Source organism: Gracilinanus agilis, chromosome 5 (assembly GCF_016433145.1).
Source record: "Gracilinanus agilis isolate LMUSP501 chromosome 5, AgileGrace, whole genome shotgun sequence".
NCBI classification, from domain to species: Eukaryota; Metazoa; Chordata; class Mammalia; order Didelphimorphia; family Didelphidae; genus Gracilinanus; species Gracilinanus agilis.
The window spans coordinates 308,613,416-308,634,509 of NC_058134.1; the positions used below are offsets into that span (position 1 = coordinate 308,613,416).

Genomic DNA, 21,094 nt, shown 5'->3' on the forward strand with positions numbered 1-21,094 from the left:
TCCCACTACGTCGTGCCCTAAAGGCCTTCCCCATCACGGTTGGTCTCCTCTTGACATGCCACAAACTTCCCGATGAGGTCAGACAGAGGATGGCAAGACAGTCACCTCCCTGTCCTGAAAGCTCTGCCCCTTGGAATGCAGCCCAAGACCTCCTGAACCTTTGTGGTTGCCCCATCAGCTGCTGGCTCAGCCCCCCAATGCTGTGACCATGCCTCCTTCCTTTCATATTAGTAAGGTCGGCGCTGGTTTTCCTTTCTCCGTGCTCTCCCACACAATGCCTCATTGGCCTCCTCAGCTCCTCCTGAGATCCTCTGTGGCGTGGGGAGCCCAGGCTGCAGGCCCTGAGCTGCGTGCTGGGGGAGGGAGCTTCCCTGGTACCCCGGGTACCTGTTTTTCTAAAGCCTGGCCCACACCATGCTGTGGAGTATTGGGTTTTCCTGCCTTGTGAAGGAGGCTTGGCCACCAGCCCAGCCAGGAGCAGCATGAGGATGTCCTTTCTAAAGGCCACAGCTAGTCTGAGATATTTACTTATAGACCGAAGCTGGGAAACAGATGGTGTTTTTGTGTAGAGACTCCATTTGTTGGCTCTTGCCAGGTGGACACTGGAGAATGGCCCATCGTTAGCTGTCCAGCGGCAACGAAAAACCCAAGAGCTGTTTGCTGTTCTTATCTGAAGAAGGGCAGCAGTCCCGGTGCAGCAGAAGGCTCCTGCCTCTGGGAGGAGGGCAGGCGTCCTCTGCACGTTCCCTGGATGCTCTCCACGTAGCTCTCTCTGCTAACACGGGAGTACGATGAGTTACGGAAGGGTTTTTAGAATTGGACTGACTTCTTCCTACTCTTCGTTGGAACCTAACCCTATTATTACTTTCAGGAAATAAACAATCCGATTCTTTCTGGTGCACAAATAAATGAAACTGGACCCTCTTGCTGACTCTCAGCTCTGGGGCTGTTCCAAACTATTTCTCCCTGTAAAGCAGTTGTGGCCTAATCGCTCTTTTGTGTTGTCCACAACTGTGCAAATAATGGCCTTCCAGAGTGTATGCAGAAGGAGAGAGGGAGGGAGGGAGCCAGCTCTCCAGAGTGTTTGAGGACAGATCAAGGATGCATTGTGGGAAGGTAAAAAGACATTGAAAACTAGCATGGTGTGTGGAGGTAGCGATGAAGGGGCTGCCAGGCCCAGGGAAGAGCCCGAGAGCACCCACCAGGCAGGAAAACCTGAGCCATGTCGGGAGGGAGAGAGAACCTGACTTGGCTGGAGCACAAGAACCCACGAAGGCAGCAGTGGGAGGTGGACTGCCCGTGGCAGCTCCACGGATGAGTGCCAGGCAGCCAGTCATCAGGAAGATGGCTGGGACACGAAGGGCACTTGGTGAGGATCGCCAGGCCCAAGCTCTACCTGGGCAACGTGCTGTCCAGGGAGTTCCCAGGCACAGAGAAGTTGCAGGCCAATTCCAGAAGGTCTGCAAAGACTCAGTGACGTTCTGCCGAGCGGGGCCGGTGACCAGTTATGGCCATCACCACCTCTGAGCTGAAGCGGGACTGCCGCTCCCTGAGCCTTGGGGTGCCATCAGTAAGGGCATCCCTCTCTGTGTGCTTTCCCCCTACAGGTACTTCGAAGACCCTACTGAGACAAGAAGCAGCCCCATCATTAAATGGGACGACAGCTCAGACCTGTTTTGGAAGAACGAGCCTTTCAGAGATACAGAAACCATCCTGAGCCCGAAAGGGATGGGCTACACTGACAGGTACACCCTGCGCATCTGGGCATCTCTGGGAAAGGGCACACAGCCACACCAGCAGAAGACCCTGACCTAATGCAGGGGCCGTGTGCAGCCTACCTGAGGGCCGTCTTCACTTCCTAGCCAGTCAGCTTATAATCAGTCCCATAGGGAAAGGGGGCCATCTATGGCTAGGCTATCAGGGGGCCCTTGGGAAGGCCCACAGCAGTCCTGAGTGCGGCTCCAACCAGCTTCCCGGGTGCTGCTGTATCCACAGGACAAGAACTAGAAAAACTAGATAAATAACAGAGTAAAAGAGCTAGACACACTATATAATTTCGACTTTCTAAGTTGATCAAAACGTAGAACAGCCCTGCCTGGGGCTGCTATCCCCATAGTTCCTCCCCTCTCCTGACCTTCCTCATCGATGGCCTGGGATCAGGATGGCCATTCCTTTGCCAGCAGCTGCTTTTTCATCGACATTGGTGGAGTCCTTGTGGATGCTGTTTGTTCCCTTGGTTCTCTTAGGGACAGTTAGGGAACACAGTGGTTAGGGCACCGGGCCTAGAGTCAGAAAGGCTCTGAATTCAAGTCTGGATCAGTCATTTACCACCTGGGGGACCCCAGACAAGTCACTTAAAGTGGGGATAACAACAGCCACTGCCTTCAGGGTTCTTGCGAGATCCCAGAAAATAATCATTGTGAGCATTTTGAACAGTGCCTGGCACAGAGCGGGCACTCTTTCTGTAAATGTAGCTGGCTAGTTTTACCACCATCACATTACTATGGCTATTATTCTTCATCCACCACATCAGCTCACACAGGTCTGACTGAGTTTCTCTGGATTCCTCATGGTGTGGTGCTGTGATATTCCATTGTATTCCTACAGCCTGATGCGTTTGCCCATCTGCCCACCCAGTCAAGAGGCGGCCCCTTGGCTTCCCCAGCCATACCCCCACCAGGCCACACTTTGTACTTTGAAGTAAAGAGAAGGGACGGGGATTCTCGTGCCCCGACATCTTTCTATAGCAGCTCTTGCCATGGCAGAGCCCAGACAGCAAAGGAGGGCACACCGGTTACATCTGGCATCTTTTGCCCTTGCCTCGGCACCCTTGGATCACCCAACCTACATCTGTTAAGCACTTTGTTGCTTGAATTGAGTGGCTGAATCTTACCCAAAGAGAGGAAACGGGAATTGGAAGTCTGAATATTTGAGGGGAGACGAGTGATCTTTGAAGAGGATGATTTTTGCTTGTGTTGTGTGATTTGGGTGCTCAATTTCGTTTCTGATACTTCGGTCTTGAAGGGCTGGTTTTTAAAATTATTGTTCTCATTTTCTACTTTCTTTTCAAATGCAAATACAAATTTATATATTATGGATGAGAACAGCATCTGCCTGACCTTAAATTAAGTCAATTTTTGCTTGAATTGATCTTGAAGTCAATTTAATTTTAATTGTAGACCTACTTCGCGTCGCAAGCCTGATTATGAGCCAGCTGGAAATACAGATGAGGCACAAAAAAAATTTGGCAACGTCAAAGCAATTTCATCAGACATGTATTTTGGAAGACAGGAACAGGCTGATGTAAGTATGGTAGGAGGGGAGGCAGAGAGGGAAACACTGCTGCTGAAGGAGAGTGTAGGGAAACGGAGGCACTTGAATGTCCTGACTCGGGAATGGGGCATTGGAAGGCCTCTTCTGCCATCCCAGCCCTGACTCTCCCATCCAGGAGGTCCCTCTACACTCAAGCCCTCGGTGTTCTTCTTGGACTCGCTCTCCGGCTGCTCGGATTATCCCTTCCCTGCACTTGTCATCTCCTCCCAGCCGGGCTGCGGTCTCTAGAAGACCAAGGCAGGGACCACATCTTACTTTTTCTTGGGTCTCTTGAGATGGACTGTGCTCCTCGCTCCATGTCAGGTGAACATCAGGTGGCCCTGACCCTGGCACTGATTCAGAAAGTGAGTCATGCCTATTTGCAGTAAATTCAGCTTTCACCCCAGTAAACAGAGCTGTTTGTGAGACATCTTGCTGAGAGAAGCTCCAACAGGATTGAACTATCGCAGGCTGCTGGATGTGGGGGCCAGAGGAGACCTCCAGGAAGGGAGTCTTCACTGTGTCCTCAGTCTTATCAGACGCTTCACAAGAGAAGCCAACCATGTGGAGCCACAGTTAGTAGAACGGAGAGTTTTTAAAAACCAGGTTCATAGACCCTGATCTAGACCCAGCCCAACTTTACAGAAGAAGCTGGTTAGGCGCTCTGGGTCAGCATGAAGTGAAGTGACCCCTGGGGGCCTGCTAGCTCTGAGTCTTGCTCTTCTCGTGCCATATGCAGCCATTCGGTAAACATTTCTCAAGGACCTCCTTAATTTCAGAAGACAGGGCCAGGGAGAGGCGGCAGAGTCTCCTCTACTCATTTCCTTTGAAATGTCAGTGGCTTCTTGAGAGACAGATGGAAGCTTCAGAAGACACCTTTGGCTTCACCTCCACCTAAATAGTGGACAAATTGGAGCATCCTGACAGTGCCAGGGTAGGATTTGAACTCGGGTCTTCTGACTACTGACCCAGCATTGTTCCCATTGGACCTCAGGGCCTGTCAACTCCTTTTTTTTTTTTTCTTTAAAAAAATTTTAGCATGGAGACTTTAAAAACAATTTTTTTCAGTTCCAAATTCTTTTCCTTTCCTCTCCCACATTGAGAAGGCAAGAAAAACAAACCCTTTTACAACTCTGTATAGTTATGCAAGACAGATTTCTGCATTAGCCATATCTAAGAAAGAAAGATAGAGAAGAAAATAATGCTTCACTCAGGCTGCCCTCTGAATCCATCAGTTCTGTATCTAGAAGGGAGCATACTTAAGCGTGAGGCCTTTGGAATTGTCTTGGATCATTATATGATTAGAGCCTCTAAGTCATTTGTAGATGGTGTACAATGTTCTCCTGGGTCTGCTCTCTTTGCTCTGCATCAGCGCATTAAGTCTTCTCAGGTTTTTCTGAAATCCTGCTTGTTATTTCTCATAGCCCAGTAGTACTCCATTACAATCATATATCACTACTTGTTCAGCCATTTCCCAGCTAATGGACAGCCCTCTGTTTCCAAGTTCTTTGCCCCTCTGAAAAGAACTGCTATAAATGTTTTTGTACAGATGAATCCCTTCCCCCTTTCTTTGGTCTCTTTAGAATACAGATCTAGTAGTGGTACTGCTGGGGTAAAAGGTATACACAAGTTTATAGCCCTTTGGACATAGTTCCACCTTGTTCTCCAGAATGATTGGATCAGTTCACAACCCTACCAACAATGCATTAGTGTGCCTGTTTTCCCCATATTCCCACTAGCATTTATCACTTTTCATTTTTGTCAATTTAGCCAATCTGATGTGTGTGAGGTGGCACCTCAGAGTTGTTTTAATTTGCATTTCTCTAATCATTAACAACAGAGTATTTTTTCATATGGCCATTGACAGCTTTGATTTCTTCTTCCGAGAACTGTTATCTCCTTTAACTGTCAATTGAGGAATGGTTCTTATTTTTATAAATTCTGCTCAGTTCCCTGTTATCTTAGAAATGAGACATTTTTCACAGAGATTTACTATAGAAATTTTTTTCCCATTTCTTATTTTTCTTCTCATTTAAGCTGCATTAATTTTGTTGGGCAGAAACTAAAATTGCTTTATGATCAAATGTGTCTATCTTTTCTCCCAGGAACCCCTATCTCTGGCTCTCCACATGATCCTAGTCAACTCCCCAACACACCTGATTCATAGAGACCTTAGCTATTTCTCTCTGTCCACATCCATGACCTCACTAGTATAGGGAATTCCAAGTATGCACATTCTTTCTACTAGTGAAAATAAGTAGCTGATTTGTAACTATTGTCCTCCCCAAATGCCTGGAGCAGGGAGCAGGCTGGGCCATCAGCAAGCATTATGAAGGGCGTACTGTGTTCCAGGTGCTGTCAGTACTGATATCAGCTCTCATGATAGCTTCATCCAAGGGCGCCAACCAGATGGCCCAAGGCGGGATTTGAAGCCAAGTCCTTCTGACTCAGGGCTAGCTCTCTCCCCTCAACCTCTCTCTCCTTCTGTCTCATAAAAGAATCATACAGAGGCACAGGTGGGGCTTGCTAGCAAAGGCCACTCCAGTTTCAGGGAGAGGACAGTTAGCCCTGCTTTTAACCTAGTAAAGAGGGAACACCAGGGCAGATAGGTGGCTCAGTGAGAGAGAGTCAAGCCTAGAGATGGGAGGTTCTGGGTCCAAATCTAGCCTCAGACACTTCCTCAGTGTGTGTCCCTGGGCAAGTCACTTAACCTCCATTGCTGAGCCTTTGCTGCTTTTCTGCTTACAACCAATGGATCCTGTGGATTCTAAGATGGAAGGGAAAGGCTTAATAAATGGAGGGGAAAGGGAGAGACTGCTAGGAACCTTCCAGGAATCCTCAGAGCAGCAGCACCGCCATGTTTTCTCATCACTGATTGTCATTCTCTTCTAGTATGAAACAAGGGCTCGGCTGGAGAGACTCTCCGGAAGCTCCTCCATAAGTTCAGCTGACTTGTTTGATGAGCAGAGGAAACAGTCTTCAGGTAAGGGTGGTGGCTGGGTGGGAGGATTGGTTGAGCTGGGCTCGGAAGGTCAGATGGGAGGAAAGACAGGCAGCACAGAGCCCCTGCAGGAGCTCTTCTCCTGAATGAGAAGTCTACACACCCTTTAGCTTCTTGGGGAGGCGGGGAGGACGCACTCCGTATGCTGAGACGCCAGCCCACGGCCGTTTTGTTCAGAGGAACCTAAGACCAAGAGATGGGAGAGGCTGCACATGATTGCTCTTTGGGAAATGAAAGGGATTGCCACTGGCCCAGGCAAATGGTCTGGCCTTAGAGGCAGAGAGAAAGAAAGTTTTCATGGGAAGAGCCAGAAAGAGTGATCGGATTCCTGATCTCTGCTGATCCTGCATTTATTAATTCCGTCTACATGACACCCACGGAGCTAAGTAGAAAGACCCAAAAGGAGGCCGTCCCTGCCCTCAGGAAGCTTAGAGTCTAACGGAAGAGACAACAGGTTATAAATAAGGACAAGGAGAATATCAGCACCAAATAAATACAAGTGAATACGGGGAGGGAGGGAAGAGGGCCACCAGGAACCAGCCTCAGCCTGGGCTTCCTAGAGGAAAGGCCCCAGTGAAGCAGCAAGAAGGTCTCCTAAAGCCAGAAAGGTGCCTTGGAGCCAGCTTGTGGGAAGTCCATCCATCTGTCGTTCCCACCTTGAGTAAGCCCATGGAGGTTATTGAATGAGGGGGAGAGGAGGGAACAATACAGTCAGACCTGGGCCTTATGAAAGTCAATGAGGAAGCCATTGAAAAGAATTGGAGGCTTGAGGCAAGGAGAATGGGATCAGAGGTGACGTGGGCCTGACTAAGGGGGGAGCCACAGGACTAAAGAGAAGGGGACAGAGCTGAGGCAGGCACATGGTCAGGGTCAAAAAATGACAAGACTTGGCAGTTGAATGGACATGGGATGAGGAAGAGCAAGAGGAAGCCTTCCATTGCAAAGCTGGGAAACTGGAGAGAACTCAGGAAATCTGGAGGAGGAGTGGACTGGGGCAGAGTTACGAGTAACGAGAGAGGAGAGGATGTTCCAGGAGGAGAGGGCAGGAATCAGCATCAAGAACTGCAGAGAGGATCTGGAGGACAAGGGTGGAGAGAAACCAGACTGCAAAAGGCTAAGAAGAGAGGGAAAGGAGATGAGGTAGAGGAAGCCAGTGTAGACTGCTTTTTCTAGGGGTTTCACTCAGGGAGGGAAGAGACAGATGAGATGGCAGGGGCCAAATGGCTTGCCCAGACATTATTTTTCATGACCATTTTAAGGAGAATCATACGATGCCCCTGTCACTTTTTAGGAACCCTGTGTCCAATAGTAAACAGCTCTTGACCCTTGGGATCAGGGAAGACCTCATGGGGATCTTCTCTTAGCAGTGTAGGCTCTGCACCTTCATTCCCATCACTCTTCACCTAGGCCCTCTGGCTGTTAACCTGGGAGAACCCTGCCCCTGGCTGGCAGCTCCTGTGAGAGCTCTCAAGAACTGCTCCCCCTGGGGGTCAGGTTGCAGGAAGCTGATAGTCTCCTGACTCATTTCTTTCCTGGGAATGGCCATCCTTCTACCTTGGAAACTCTCTTCCCATCATAATCCATGTCCCTAGTGCTCTGCCATTTGTCTTAGGGGTCCCTGGCCATCTTGATGGAGTTGGCGTCTGGCCTAGGTCCTGGTCTCTCTTAGGACCCCACCTTCTTGGAACAAGGAGGCCCCCTTGGCCAGTCAGCAGATGCTTTCAGATCACAGAGAGCTTTGGCCCCTTCTGGCTGCCCTGGGGAATGACTTGTGGAGATCCAGGTTCATGCAAGAAGAAAGTCCCAGGCAGTACACAGGAGCCCTCACCAGGATAGGGCATCCTCTCCCGTCAGGATCCACCCTGGAGCTTTGGCCTCTTGGTTTTAGGGCTTTGAGCTCAGGCTTGAAGTGGGAAGGAAGGGGCCACCCGCCCACAGGAAGGCTAAGCTGACCATGCATGTGGAGGCAGCCTCCTCTCTGGAGGAGGAGAATGGAGAGCACAGCCCCCCCACAGCCCCACTTCTCAGGAGGGATGGATGGCCATAGCTACTCTCCCTGGGGGACAGCTGGTCCCCATCCCCAATCATTGTGTGACCCACCGAGGAAGGACTGGTGCCAGGCACTGAGCCAGGTAGCCTTGGCCTCCTTCTAGCCCAAAGTATTTGAACAGTCTCTGAGGCATGACCACAGAGACACCCAGGAGGCCGCAGGTCAAACCCCAGTGGTCAGTGCATCTTGTCCCAAGCCCCTGGGACTGCCTCTGGGCCCAGCTCGTAGAGCCTCAGGCTCTTTGCTCCATTTTAGGGTTCATACCTCAAAGCATTCAAGAAATAGGAATTGTTACTAGTTATAACCCTTGTTTTCCTGCTGCGCTTTAGTAATCTCCATGGGAAGAGGAGGTGCAGGCAGGCCCTCATGGCTTGTGTAGGACCGGTGTTGGCCATGCTGAAGTTGGGGCGTCACCACCTGGGCCCTCCTGCTCCTGGGGGATAAGCATGGCACCTGCTCCGGCTCCATTTTACCCATGAGCTCACCGAAGCCCCCAGAGGAGCGGGTCCTGTTTTGGCTTTAAAAGCCTGGTACGCCGGGTGTCGTTAGTCATTAGGAGAAGCCCTGGGCTGTCTGGGAAAGAAAGAGGGAGGAGCTCGGGCACTGGGCGTGAAGAAGAGCCCTGGCTCTGGAGTCAGGCCTCAGAGAGTCCAGTCCCCTCCCAGGGATTCTAGGCATGAGGCACAGCCCAGGCAAAGGCCAGCAGGGGGGACATGAAGGTTGTGTGTGAAGGCCAAGTTGACCAACTCCCAGAGTTGGAGCCTGGCGGTGGAGCTTTTTTCAACCTGAGAGTGGATGCATCGTGTTCAGCCTTTGCTGGAGTTGCAGAAAGCCCTTGGTAAGGGCACGGACTAAGGTCCATGACGCTGCTTCCTGGCTGTGGAGCACGTGGACTTGTCAACATTCACCTTTATGTGGGGCAGCTAAGCGGCTCAGGGAACAGAGCACCAGGTCTGGAGACGGGAGGTCCTGGGTTCCAGTGTGGCCTCAGACACTTCCTAGCTGGGTGTCCCTGGGCAAGTCACTTGACCTCAGGTGCCTAGTTCTTACCACTCTTCTGCCTTGGAACTGATATACAGTATTGATTTTAAGACAGAAGGTGAGGTTAAAAAACCCCAAAACAAGTCAGCCCTATAGCCTGACAGAGAGAGGGAGTAGTTAGAAGAGCAGCTGGCTCGGCTTCCCGGGCCTGGAGGCTCCCCCAGGAGCCAGAGCTGGGAGCAGGCCCAGAGTGCGCCCGCCTGGCTCCAAGGGCCGATCCCTCCTCATTACGGTGAGAAATACAGATTCATTTATCCCAGCATCATCCAGGCCCTCCTTCCTCAAGCCTAAAGGCTGGGCGAGGACACGCCCCCTTGTACTGCGAGAGAACTTCATTTGTGTCCAGATCTTGCTTTTGGTGGTGGTTTGGTTCTTACTCATTTCAGCAGGCGTTCAGTCTGCTTAGCAGTGTTAAGTGTGGCCGTCCCCCGGGGCAAGGCTCCTGCTGCACAGATGGGCTTCCTTGATTAGCCCAGAGTCAGTCAGGGGAGTCGGGGCTGCTGAGGCCTGCTTCCTGTAAGCCCTGACTGCCACCTGCTGAATCATCTGCGCTCCCCCCAAGGGGTTCTTTCTCAAAAGAAAACAAGAGGACCATGTCAGCCAGGCACAGCAGAGACAGTATCGGTTCCTGTCCCCTCCTGCCCACCATCCCTCACATTAAGTCCTGGCCATTCTGTCCCATCAGTGACTGAGCCTCCTTGAGAGCCTTTGGCCTCATTAGCCTTCCTTTTTCTGCCCATTAGTATGTGAGCTCCTTCAGGGTATCCCTAGCTCAGAACAGAGCCCGGCACCCTTACAGGAGCTGCTTAGGGGATACTCGTGATGGATGGGCTGCGCCCTTCCTTGGGGCTGTCCTGTCCTCTGCAGCAGGTGTGCAAATTACTGGCCATTTCCTCAGCATTTCGCCCTTTATCTTCATACTGCTAGGACATGGCCAGATTTAATTACACACACTAGAATTTCATTAATTTTGGCAAATCTCCACATTCCTCCATGTAAAATTCACCAGAAAGCATTTTTTGCATCATTTAATCCCATTTTATAGCAGTTAGATAACAGAGTGCTAGGCCTGGAGTCAGAAAGACTAGAATTCAAATCTAGCCTCAGTTGCTTACTAGTTGTGTGACCTTGGTCAAATCACTTCACTTTGCCTCAGTTTCCTCATCTGTCAAATGAGCTGGAGAAGAAAATGGCAAAATGCTCCAGTATCTTTACCAAGAAAATCCCAAATGAGATCATGAAGAGTCAGATGTGACTGAAAAATGCCTCAATAACAAAAACAACCCCTTTAGTCTCATGGTCTCAGAAAGCTAAGGTGATGCTGCCTGTCTTGATTTGATCATTTCACAGTGTCATGGTCATTGCTAACTTTAAAATTTAGGCTTTTTAGAGATAAGTTGGTTAATTCATCACCCTTCATGTCATTCTGCCCAGGTACCATCCTAGGGTTCCAAGGCATAGTGGGAGTAGTCTGGTCCCTTTAGTCTTTCAGAGAGTCACTGGGTACTTGTTACAAGAGTGGGGCAGCACCAGTTCCATCCAAGGTACCTACTAGGGGCTTCCTGCCTTCAGGGAGTTTGGGTTCTGCCACCTCCTCCAGGCCATGAAGGCAAGGGCTAGGCAGTGTATAATTAGAGGGGCCCTGGGAGAGCAAGACCAAGCCTGTAACTAAACACTTGGGTATAGAGGGATTGCCGTGTTGGGTCCTTTGGGGAGAATCTTCATTGCTTTGTGTGACTCCCAATCTTGCTGATGTTGGAGTAGATCCTCTTCCCAGGGCTGTGACTTATAGTTACCCATTCCCACCTTCTCATTCTACAATATTTGCCCTCTGTAGAGCAGAAGACTCTGGGCAGACCACAGGATATCCTGCAGGCTCACTCCATGACTAGAAGCCAGGTACCTTCACAGATACTATAGTACAGAAATCACTGTACACATTGAGAGGTGAGGGACAAGAGGAGGACAGAGAAGGGCTTCATCCTTCAGGGAAGATGCTGTGTTAGAAAACTTGGGAAAAATATGAGCAAGTGGAAGGAAAGTGGGCAGAGGGGCTGTTCAGGGACCAGCTGAGGCAAGGGAGACTTGGACTGCTCTTTTCTGCATTTGGTTGTGAGGCTTTTTATGTCCTACTATCTGATCAGTTTTTTTGAAGGTGCCCTGTACTGCTGAGAATAAGTATATTCCTTTATAGTCACATTCAATTTTCTCCAGAGGTCTATCAAGTCTAATTTTTCTAAAATGCTATTTACCTCCTTCATTTCTTTCTCTTTTTTGGTGTGATTTATCAAATTCTAAGAGAGGAAGGGTGATGTTCCCTACCAATATTGTTTTATTGTCTAATTCCTCTGGTAACTCATGTAATTTCTCCTCTTGGAATTTGGATGCTGTGCCATTTGGTGCATGTATGCTTAATATTGATATTACTTCATTGTCTGTGATTCCTTTCCTCAAGTTGTAATTTCCTTCCTTATCTCTTTTAATTAGCTCAATTTTCATTTTGCTTTGACCAAAATCATAATAGCTATCCCTTTTTTTTAAACTTTATCCAAAGCTTAATAGATTTTGCTCCAGCCCTTTACCTTTATTCTGTATATTTCCTGCTTTAAATGAGTTTCTTGTAGACAACATATTATGGAATTCTGGCTTTTAATCTGCTCTACTGTCCTTTTTCATTTTATAGGTGAGTTCATCCCATTCACAGTTATGATTACTAACTGTATGATTCCCTCATCTGAGTTTCCCATTTATCCTTCTCTTTTTCTTTCAACCTTTCCCTGTTCACAAATGTTTTTGCTTCAGTTTACCTGCTTCCCCAATTTCTTCCCCCAGCCTATTCTTTAGAGCCTAACATTGTGTGTGTGTGTGTGTGTGTGTGTGTGTGTGTGTGTGTGTGTGTGTGTGTGTGTGTGTGTGTGTTGTTTTTTTCCTGGAGAAAACTAAGGCCAAACTAGAGCTTGTGTGCATTTTGTAGATCTTTAGCATGAGTGGGTTTTATTTCAGCCCAGCAGGACTTCCCATCTAGGACCCAAGTGGCCCCCCAAAATGGGAGGGAGGGCCTACCAGAGGTCTCTGCTTGACACAGAAAGGCAGGGCAGATATGTCACCTTTAATCCCTTAGTCCCTGGCCCCTGTGCTTTTTCTGGTCTTCATCCCTTAAGATTCTCAGTGTTCATCTGCTCAGACCTCCCCATTTTTTAGATGAGATAAGAAGTCTGGCTGAGATCTCTTAGGGAGGAGAACTGGGTCATTCCTTCCTTGCCCATGTTGCAGTCTATTCACATGTGTTTGCCCAACTCTAGAGAATGTTATGACAGTGAATACAAGTAACAGAGACCTGTGATCTTTTCTTGCATATGGTAGAGAATTAAAAACTGGTGATGTAGGCAGAGTCCTGGCTTGGGAGACAGGAAGATCTGAATTCAAATCCTGCCTCTATGTGCAAGTCAGTTGACCTAGTGGAGCTTCTCCTGCTCTGTAATCACTGCCTGCCAGGTAGTTGGGGGGCTCTTGCCTGAATGAAGGCAGCAGCAGATGTGTGAGGAGAAGGAGCAGATGTGAGAGAGACTTTCAGGGTAGGATCCACAGGACTTGAGGGAGGAGGGAGATCACCCTCCACAGAAAAGGGGAAGCTTGGGAAAGGAGGGATACATGGGTCAGGTTGGGTTTGAGGTGCCTGGTGGACATCCAGCCAGAACTGTCTAATGGCCAGGGCCTGGGGCAGGGCTGGAACTCACCAAAGACTGACCATACAGATGTGTACATACAAGCATGAGCCACCTCCATAGACCTGAGGCAGAGCCCTGAGGGGCACCCGAGGTGAGGGGGCGAGATAGGGATAGAACGGGGGGAGAGGGTGGGCCCCAGGGTCAGAGGCTGCAGAGGTCAGCAAGGAGAGGGAGAGGGGCAGGAGGGGAGCAGGCCACCATGTGACCTCCGAGTGTCGTCTCTTCCGTCCCCCCTCTTTTCAAGGGTTGCTTTTTTTTTTTTTAATCCCTTCCTGTCCATCTTAGAATGGATGGTCTGTTTTGGTCCCAAGGCAGAAGAACAGTAAGGGCTAGGCAATGGGCATTCAGGATCAGCCAGCTAGGAATTGTCTAAGGTCAGATTTGAACCCAGATCCCCCCTTCTCCAGGCCTGCCTTGATATTCACTGAGCCACCTAGCTGCCCCCTCGGGTGTTTTTTAACCACAAAAATGTCATTTGGTTTAGACCAGTGCATAGCGGCAGCGAGCAGGGGTGCTTTTCACCAACGTTTTCTGCTGTAGCAGCAGCCTAACTGCTGGGCCTCCAGGATGGAGGTGGGGGAAAGCCAAAGGAAGCCAGATGCCCTGCTGCACATCCTGCTGGGTACAGACCAACTGCTGCCAGAACATTCAGTTTGTCTCTAAAAAACTGCTTCTCTGGGTCTGCCAGCCATAGATAGGCCAAAGCACTGGACATTCCTAGGAAAGAAGAAGGGTGCCGGGCACCTGACAGATAAGCCAGAGTGCCATTGCTGAAGCTGGCACCAGCCTTCCGCTTGTCTGGTGGCTGCCACCTCAGGCGCACGTGACATCATCCTGGACTTTGCCATCCCCCCAGGATAAAAGCAGGAAAACCCCTCAGATTTCCCCTGGAAAAGCTCTCTGCACCTCTAGAACTCAGGAGCACGGCCCAGGACTACGGTCATCCTGGCCTAGGCCAGCCAGTTCTTGTCCTCCCAGGCCCACCTTTCCCTTATTCCACCTTGAGGGGCCTCGGGCTTAGAAAGGGCAGGCATCCCAAGCCACCCCCTGGTAAACAGTCCGGGAGCCTGGCACCCACTGGCGGCAAGGGCCGGCAGACCACCGAGGGGCCAGGGGCCTCGAACGCGTGCCGGTGCCCACTGTGCCCAGACCAGCTCCTCCCGGGAGCCAAGGGCGACGGCGCACGTTTTCTTCTTCCTCCAGGAAACTACAACCTTAGCAACGTGTTGCCGAATGCCCCGGACATAACGCAGTTCAAACAAGGAGTGAGATCGGTGGCCGGGAAGCTCTCGGTCCTGGCCAACGGAGTCATGACGTCCATTCAGGTCAGCGGGACGTGTTTCTCCTGCCCAGGGGTCCTTCTCGTCTTTGCCGCCATCTTTCGGGCAGTACCTAGGCTGGGTGGGGGTTCTGGGACCCTCCTGTGGCATCGGGAAGGTGGGCCTTGGGCTGTGAGGGGCCCAGACACGGTCACTTCCCGTGGGCAGGCGATGGGATGACCAGAAATCCCCAGAGGTGCTGGTTCCCTGGTGTCTGAACATGTTAGTGAGGGAGTCAGGGCCATCTCAGCCTGCTGCTTTATGTTCTTTTAGAAGACTTCTGCCTCTCCGAGAGATCTGGGGCCCCGAGAGGGGCATTTTCCTCCCCTCCTCCCTCCGAGGCAGAGCCCCTGCTCCGGGACTGGGTTCAGATCCTGCCTCTGCTGCTCTCACTTTGGCCTTGGGCAGTCACTTGACCTTCTAAGAGCTCAGGCTCTCCTCTGTGAAAGGGGGGAGTTGGCCTGTGCACCCCTGGTGGCTCTCCAGCCCCTCATCTAGAAGCTTCCCCCACAGAGGCTCCCCCTGCTCAGGCTCCCTTGTGGGTCCAGCCCCCCTTTCAGACAGACAAAGTCAGCAGGAGGGGCGCACAACCATGGACTGGTCCCTCCTGCTCCTTCATCTGTAAAATGGGCTGGTGGCCCCTGGCGCCCCTCCTGGCCTGGCAGCTGGCAGATGGAGTAACTGGGGAGAAAGGGGCAGCCCCTGGTGTTGGGCCCCTGTCCAGCCTGGGGCGATGGCGCGGAGGCCTGGCAGTCACTGCCCCGTTCCCTTCCAGGATCGCTACGGTTCCTAATCACCCGGCCCGCGACAATGGCGTGTGGCTGCGCTGCCCTCGGGGTTCCCGGCTTGTCCGTCAGCCCAGCCCGCGAGTGCTGTCACATCGAGAGTCCGGCCGCCTGTCTGTCGAGCTGGGGCTTTGGGGGGGTTCGCTTTCTTTTTGAGAGATTCTTTTTCTTGCTGTAGTAGAAGCGTTTTAGTAATTTCTGTTAATTTATGGTCCATATTGATTCCCTGCCCTGGCCCACACACCTGGGGCCCTCCACGGGCAGCCCCTTCTGGGTCAGGACCCACGTCCCGCCACGGCCAGGCGCCTGAGAGTGGCCGAAGGATGGGGCCGGCGGCCCTCCACCTCCCGAGCCAACCTCCCTTCTCCATGGAGCTGGCACCGGGCCTGGGGCTCTCAGAGCTGCCGGCAGCCGGTGCTTCCAGCAGTCCGGAGGTGGGAAAGGCCCCGCGCAGACACTTCCCCACGAGGGACTGTTGCCAGTCCAGGTCCCCGAGCGCTCGGTTCTGGACAGCTTCCTACATCCCGTGTCCCTGTTTGAAAGTCATGGGAGGACTGTGTTGACAACATTATTTCCCTTTTAAAATTGTTAACTTTGTATGAAATACCGAATTTTTTAAACTTTCCAATGAGTGCATTAAATAAATTTAAGATTTCCTGTAGCTTCAAGAATGGCTTAGTGGTGCCGCTCGCTCGCGAGGCAGGGCCTCGGACGTGGGAGAGATGGGAGCCGAGGACTCGCGCATCAGCTCTCTCTGGCCAGCCAAAGTGTGTGGAAGGGGAGGAGGCAGACGGTCCCCACGTCACCTCCGTCACAGCGGGCGAGGGCGCTGGGGGGACAGGGAAGCTCTTGGCTTTCCCCGAATCCTGGCTTTCAGCCAATCAATAAGCTGCTGGTGGTTTGGGCCGCAGAAGAGAGGCGAGAAATCGGGGGAACTAGAACATTGGTTTCAGCTGAATGTCTGATGAATATATTTCTTTAAATGATCTCAAATTTGTAAACTTCTCAAGCTAATAAATCTTTGCAACAGACGGTGTGGCCTGTGTGTTGACCTCGAGCATCCCCAGGTGCTTCGTTGGTCTGCCAGGAGGCAGCCCCGGGTGCATCTCCCAGCGGACCCTTCCTCGTGCCTTTAGAGAGAGCCAAGACTCGGCCTGGAGCTGGCCATTGGCACGGCACCGGAAGCCCCTTGGCCCGGCGAGGGCCCTCTTGTGCCGGCCTTGGGGCTGAGATGACTCGGCTCCCAGCGCTAGTGTGTGAGGAGCCCTTGTGTCGATGGCCTTAGATCAGGTTTAAAACTCCCCGATCCAACCCAGCCAGCATTTATCAAGTGGCTGCTTTGTGCCAGGGCCTGTGCCGAGTGCTGATGCCTGCCCTCAGGAAGCTTACATTCTCCAACAGGGCATGAGTCCTGGTCCTTGGAGCCCAGCTCCGGGCGGGGAGGGACCTCCTGGTCACTGCGTTTGGCCCCCTCCTTTTTCAGAGCCCCAGAGTGGAAAGTCACCCAGGCCCTCCGGACTCCTAAATGTTAACCGATGAATGTAAGATGGGGAGGGAGGGAGCCTCCAATGTCATTTCCCCAGGGCAGGGCCACTCACTGGCTGTCCGTGGATTGTCTCCAGGGCCTCAGCCTCCGTGGCTCATCCCTTCCAAAGCACCCAAAGGTGCCAGAAGTGGATAGAGGGGCTGCTGGCTGCCAGGATATCTGGTCACCCCTTCGATGACCGAAGCGAACATGACCAGCAGTGTTCTTTGAAGGAATGAGCGCCTGCGTGGCACCAGCCAAAGGGCTTCACCTGTGGAACGAGGCCTCGGACTCCCTGACCTCCCCTTCAGACCTGAGCCCAGGATCCAGTGGTCTGTCCTTTAAGCCTCTCCTGGGGCCCTTCCGCAGACCCAGCTGAGGCTGGACCATCACCCTAGTGTGACACTGTGACCTTCCTGTTGCTGCCACATCCCCTGTTTTTTCTTTCATTGAAATGAAAAATAATTTGTCGTCTCCCAGGTGATGAGCTTATGAGGGCGGCTGGGGGGCGTCTCTTTTCTCCTCGGGTCTTCTGTTTTCTCCCCTGTTGCGAAGAGGAGCCTGGAGTAAATGATCTCAGATTCCCCCTCCGGCTCTTTTGTTTTCCGTTTTCAGGCCGGCTTCTAGGCCCAGTCCAAATCGGAGGATCTCTCTTCTAATGGGATCCCTCGCCGACATCGCCCGAGAGTATCGTTACGGCCCTCCGAAGTCTTCAGGGTGCCTGTCTCGTCCCCCTTGGCCCACTCGGGACAGAGGGCGGGAAGGAGCTTCGAATTCTGGCGGAATGGCCTGGGGCTCGGGCTGTTGGTCAAGGGATACAGGTGGAGATGCAGGTTGGTGACTGACGAAGCTGAGAGGGAGACGCCATACTTCCGAGGCCCGAGACCTGCGTCTGGAGCAGGAGGGTTTAACCTTCTGTGCACCTCACCAGACCTGCTTGAGCCACCATCTTAGGGAAGCCCTTCTCAGAATTCATGTTTTGAGATGCGTCAAGCACATGGGCTGACAGAGGAAGCCAGTTATGTCAGAAGGCAATATTCCAAGAATTCGGCAGCATGGCGGAGTCGGCCAGTGCCGCTGGGCACCTTCCCACCTATGGAAAGCCGCTGTTTCCATCCTCAAGGCCTGGGGGTCTTCTGCAAAGTCATTTTGTCTTCTGGGGTTTCCTTTTCCCATCTGAAGATTAAACATTTTTACCAAAAAATGCAAGGATTGAAAATTTTTTTGAAAACATTTCTCAGATCCCAGGCTTCCTCTTCCTCTCCCCCTGCCAGCCCAGGAATTTCTGGGGCAGAATTTCCACCAGAAGATTTATCTGAACTGATGCATAGAGAAGTGAGTAGAGCCAGCAGAACCATCCATGCAGCCGCATCCACGGAGAGACAGGCAACAGGGAAGGCAGAAACACTGATCAGTGCAATGACCGACCATGATTCCACAGGCCCAGGGATGAGGCTGCTGCCCGCTGCCTGGTGGGGAAGCGACAGCCTCAAGATGCAGGGGACACCACCAAAGTCAATAAGGGGATTTGTTTTGCTTGATGATGCCTATTTATTAAGATTTGTTTTTCTTTTCATTTGAGAGAACGAGAATGGTGACGATCAGTTTTGGGTGTTTTCTTTTTAACTGAAAAAGAAAATCAGGGTTTAAAAAAGATACCCAACAATTGATCGGTCAGCCTTTGCTTGAAAACCTCCAGTGACAGGGAGCTCACTACCTTTTGAGACAGCCCATTCCAATTTGGCCCAGCTCCCTTTGGAAGGACTTTTTTAAAAAATAAAGGTTTTACCAATATATTTTTACAACATTGCCATCACTTCCTAGTGACCCTGCCCATAGTTAGCATCATTAGCATCGTCATTATCATTACAGTAAACTGAAGAACAAACCACACATGGGCCCTGTTTGACCTCATAAGCCTCGTTCTACACTGATATTCAGCCCATCTCTGCAAAGGAGGCATGACTAGTGAGCACACTGATCCGAGTTCCGTTTCTCTGCACCCTTTACTCCTCTTTCTGCCCTCTGGGGCCAAGCCAAGCAAGACGTCATCTCTCTTCACCCACCAGAGGGGAACGAGGAGGGCTTGCCCTTTGAAGCTTGCAAACTGCTTTGTGAATGTTATCTCATTTCATCCTCACAGACACCCAGGAAATAGGTGCTGTTAGTAATCCCCATTTTACAGATGGGAAGACTGAGGCACAGAGAAGAAGGCATGGTTTGTCCAGGGTCACGCAGCTATGTAGTATCTGAACCAGGACTTCAGACTCAGACCCTTCTCACTCAAACGTCCAGCAATGCCCTGTACCGGCTCCTTGAAGACCATGTTGGGTCCCCCTTAAGCCCTTGCTTCTCTCTCTTTTTTTTTTAATATTTTACTTTTTTAGAAAAATTTTCCATGATTCCATGATTCTTGTTTTTACTTTCCCCTTCACCCTCCCCAATATCCAACGCACATTTCCATTGGTTTTAACATGTGTGATCAATCAAGACTTATTTCCGTATTATTGGTAGTTGCATTGGTGTGGTTGTTTTCAATCTACATCCCCAATAATATCCACATCAACCCGTGTGTTCAAGCAGTTGTTTTTCTTCTGTGTTTCCACTCCTGCAGTTCTTCCTCTGAATGTGGGTAGCATCTTTTCCATAAGTCCCTCAGAATTGTCCTGGGTCATTGCATTGCTGCTGGTACAGAAGTCCATTACATTCTGTTTTACCACAGTGTATCCGTCTCTGTGTACAATGTTCTTCTGGTTCTGCTCCTTTCGCTCTGCATCAGTTCCTGGAGGTCTTTCCAGTTCACATGGAATTCCTCCAGTTCATTATTCCTTTGAGCACAATAGTATTCCATCCCCATCAGACACCACGATTTGTTCAGCCATTCCCCAATTGAAGGGCAGACCCTCGTTTTCCAGTTTTTTGCCACCACCAAAAGCACAACTACAAATATTTTCATACAAGTCTGTTTATCTATGATCTCTTTGGGGTACAAACCCAACAATGGTATGGCTGGATCAAAGGGCAGCCATTCTTTTATAGCCCTTTGAGCATAGTTCCAAATTGCCAGCCAGAATGGTTGGATCAGTTCACAACTCCACCAGCAATGCATTAATGTCCCAATTTTGCCACATCCCCTCCAACATTCATTACTCTCCCCTTCTTTCATTTTAGCCATTCTGCTAGGTGTGAGGTGATACCTCAGAGTTGTTTTGATTTGCATTTCTCTAATTATTAGAGATTTAGAACACTTTCTCTTGTGCTTATTGATAGTTTTGATTTCTTTATCTGAAAATTGCCTATTCATGTCTCTTGCCCATTTATCAATTGGGGAATGTCTTGATTTTTTATACAATTGCTTTAACTCCTTGTATATCTGAGTAATTAGACCCCTGTCAGAGTTTTTTGTTATAAAGATTTTTTCCCAGTTTGTTAGCACTTGCTTCCCTAAGCTAAGGCTCTCCAGTTTTGTCATCTGTTTGTCCGTGTGGCCTTATCTCAGTGCCCTTTGCCATCATCCCCAGTTTGTCAGTGACCTTGAACTGTGGTCCTTAGATCTGACCTGGGCGGCACGGGCAGTGGGCCCAGGCCTCCCTTAAGACTCCTGCAGTGATCACAGTGTTCGTTAGGTGCCTCGTCCTGAACCAGCAGTCCCCTGAGGCCTCCAGGTCTTTTTCAGAACTGTTGCCTAGTCAAGCTTCCCTCATCTTCTATATGTGAGCCCAAATGTAAGCCCTTCCACTTATCCCTCTTCCATTTCAGCTTAAATGTGGAACATACGCAAAAATATTCAGAGCACTTTGCAAATAAAATGGGCGCTCCAATTAAAACAATGCTGTCCCATGAATAGAATCCATTAGTGTTGGGTGATAAGAAGTGAAGAATTTGTCACAAGCAGTTCCCCCACCCACCCCGGCTTTTTTCAGTGGGGAAGATAGAGGTAGAGAAAATACATTCTTGTTGGCTTTAAACTCAGATATCATTTATAAAAGGAATGACAACCACAAGAGATTCAGAGGCACTCGAGGACAGTTTTCCTGCAGAAGCAGGACAACTGGAATTGCTTCAACAAGAATAGCATTGCAGCTAGGTGGCTCAGTGGATAGAGCCAGGTCTGGAAATAGAAGGTCCTGGATTCAAATTTGGCCCCAGGGGGCAGCTGGGTAGCTCAGTGGATGGAGAGCCAGGCCTAGAGATGGGAGGTCCTAGGTTCAAATCTGGCCTCAGGCACTTCCCAGCTGTGTGACCCTGGGCAAGTCACTTGACCCCCATGGCCCACCCTGACCACTCTTCTGCCTTGGAGCCAATGCACAATATTGACTCCAAGATGGAAGGT

At 50.6% G+C, this 21,094-nt stretch overlaps 1 protein-coding gene across 1 annotated transcript in view; it reads left to right on the top strand.

Annotated features, from left to right (window-relative positions):
• ARFGAP3 (ADP ribosylation factor GTPase activating protein 3) overlaps nt 1–16,267 on the top strand; it is a 39,429-nt gene extending 23,162 nt beyond the window's left edge. The window contains exons 12-16 of the mRNA XM_044679296.1: nt 1,608–1,745; nt 3,180–3,303; nt 6,205–6,295; nt 14,336–14,457; nt 15,227–16,267. Coding sequence (XP_044535231.1) covers nt 1,608–1,745; nt 3,180–3,303; nt 6,205–6,295; nt 14,336–14,457; nt 15,227–15,244 — 493 coding nt within the window. The 3' untranslated portion in view covers nt 15,245–16,267. The remainder of the gene's footprint in view (nt 1–1,607; nt 1,746–3,179; nt 3,304–6,204; nt 6,296–14,335; nt 14,458–15,226) is intronic.
• The last annotated feature ends 4,827 nt before the right edge of the window (nt 16,268–21,094 follow it).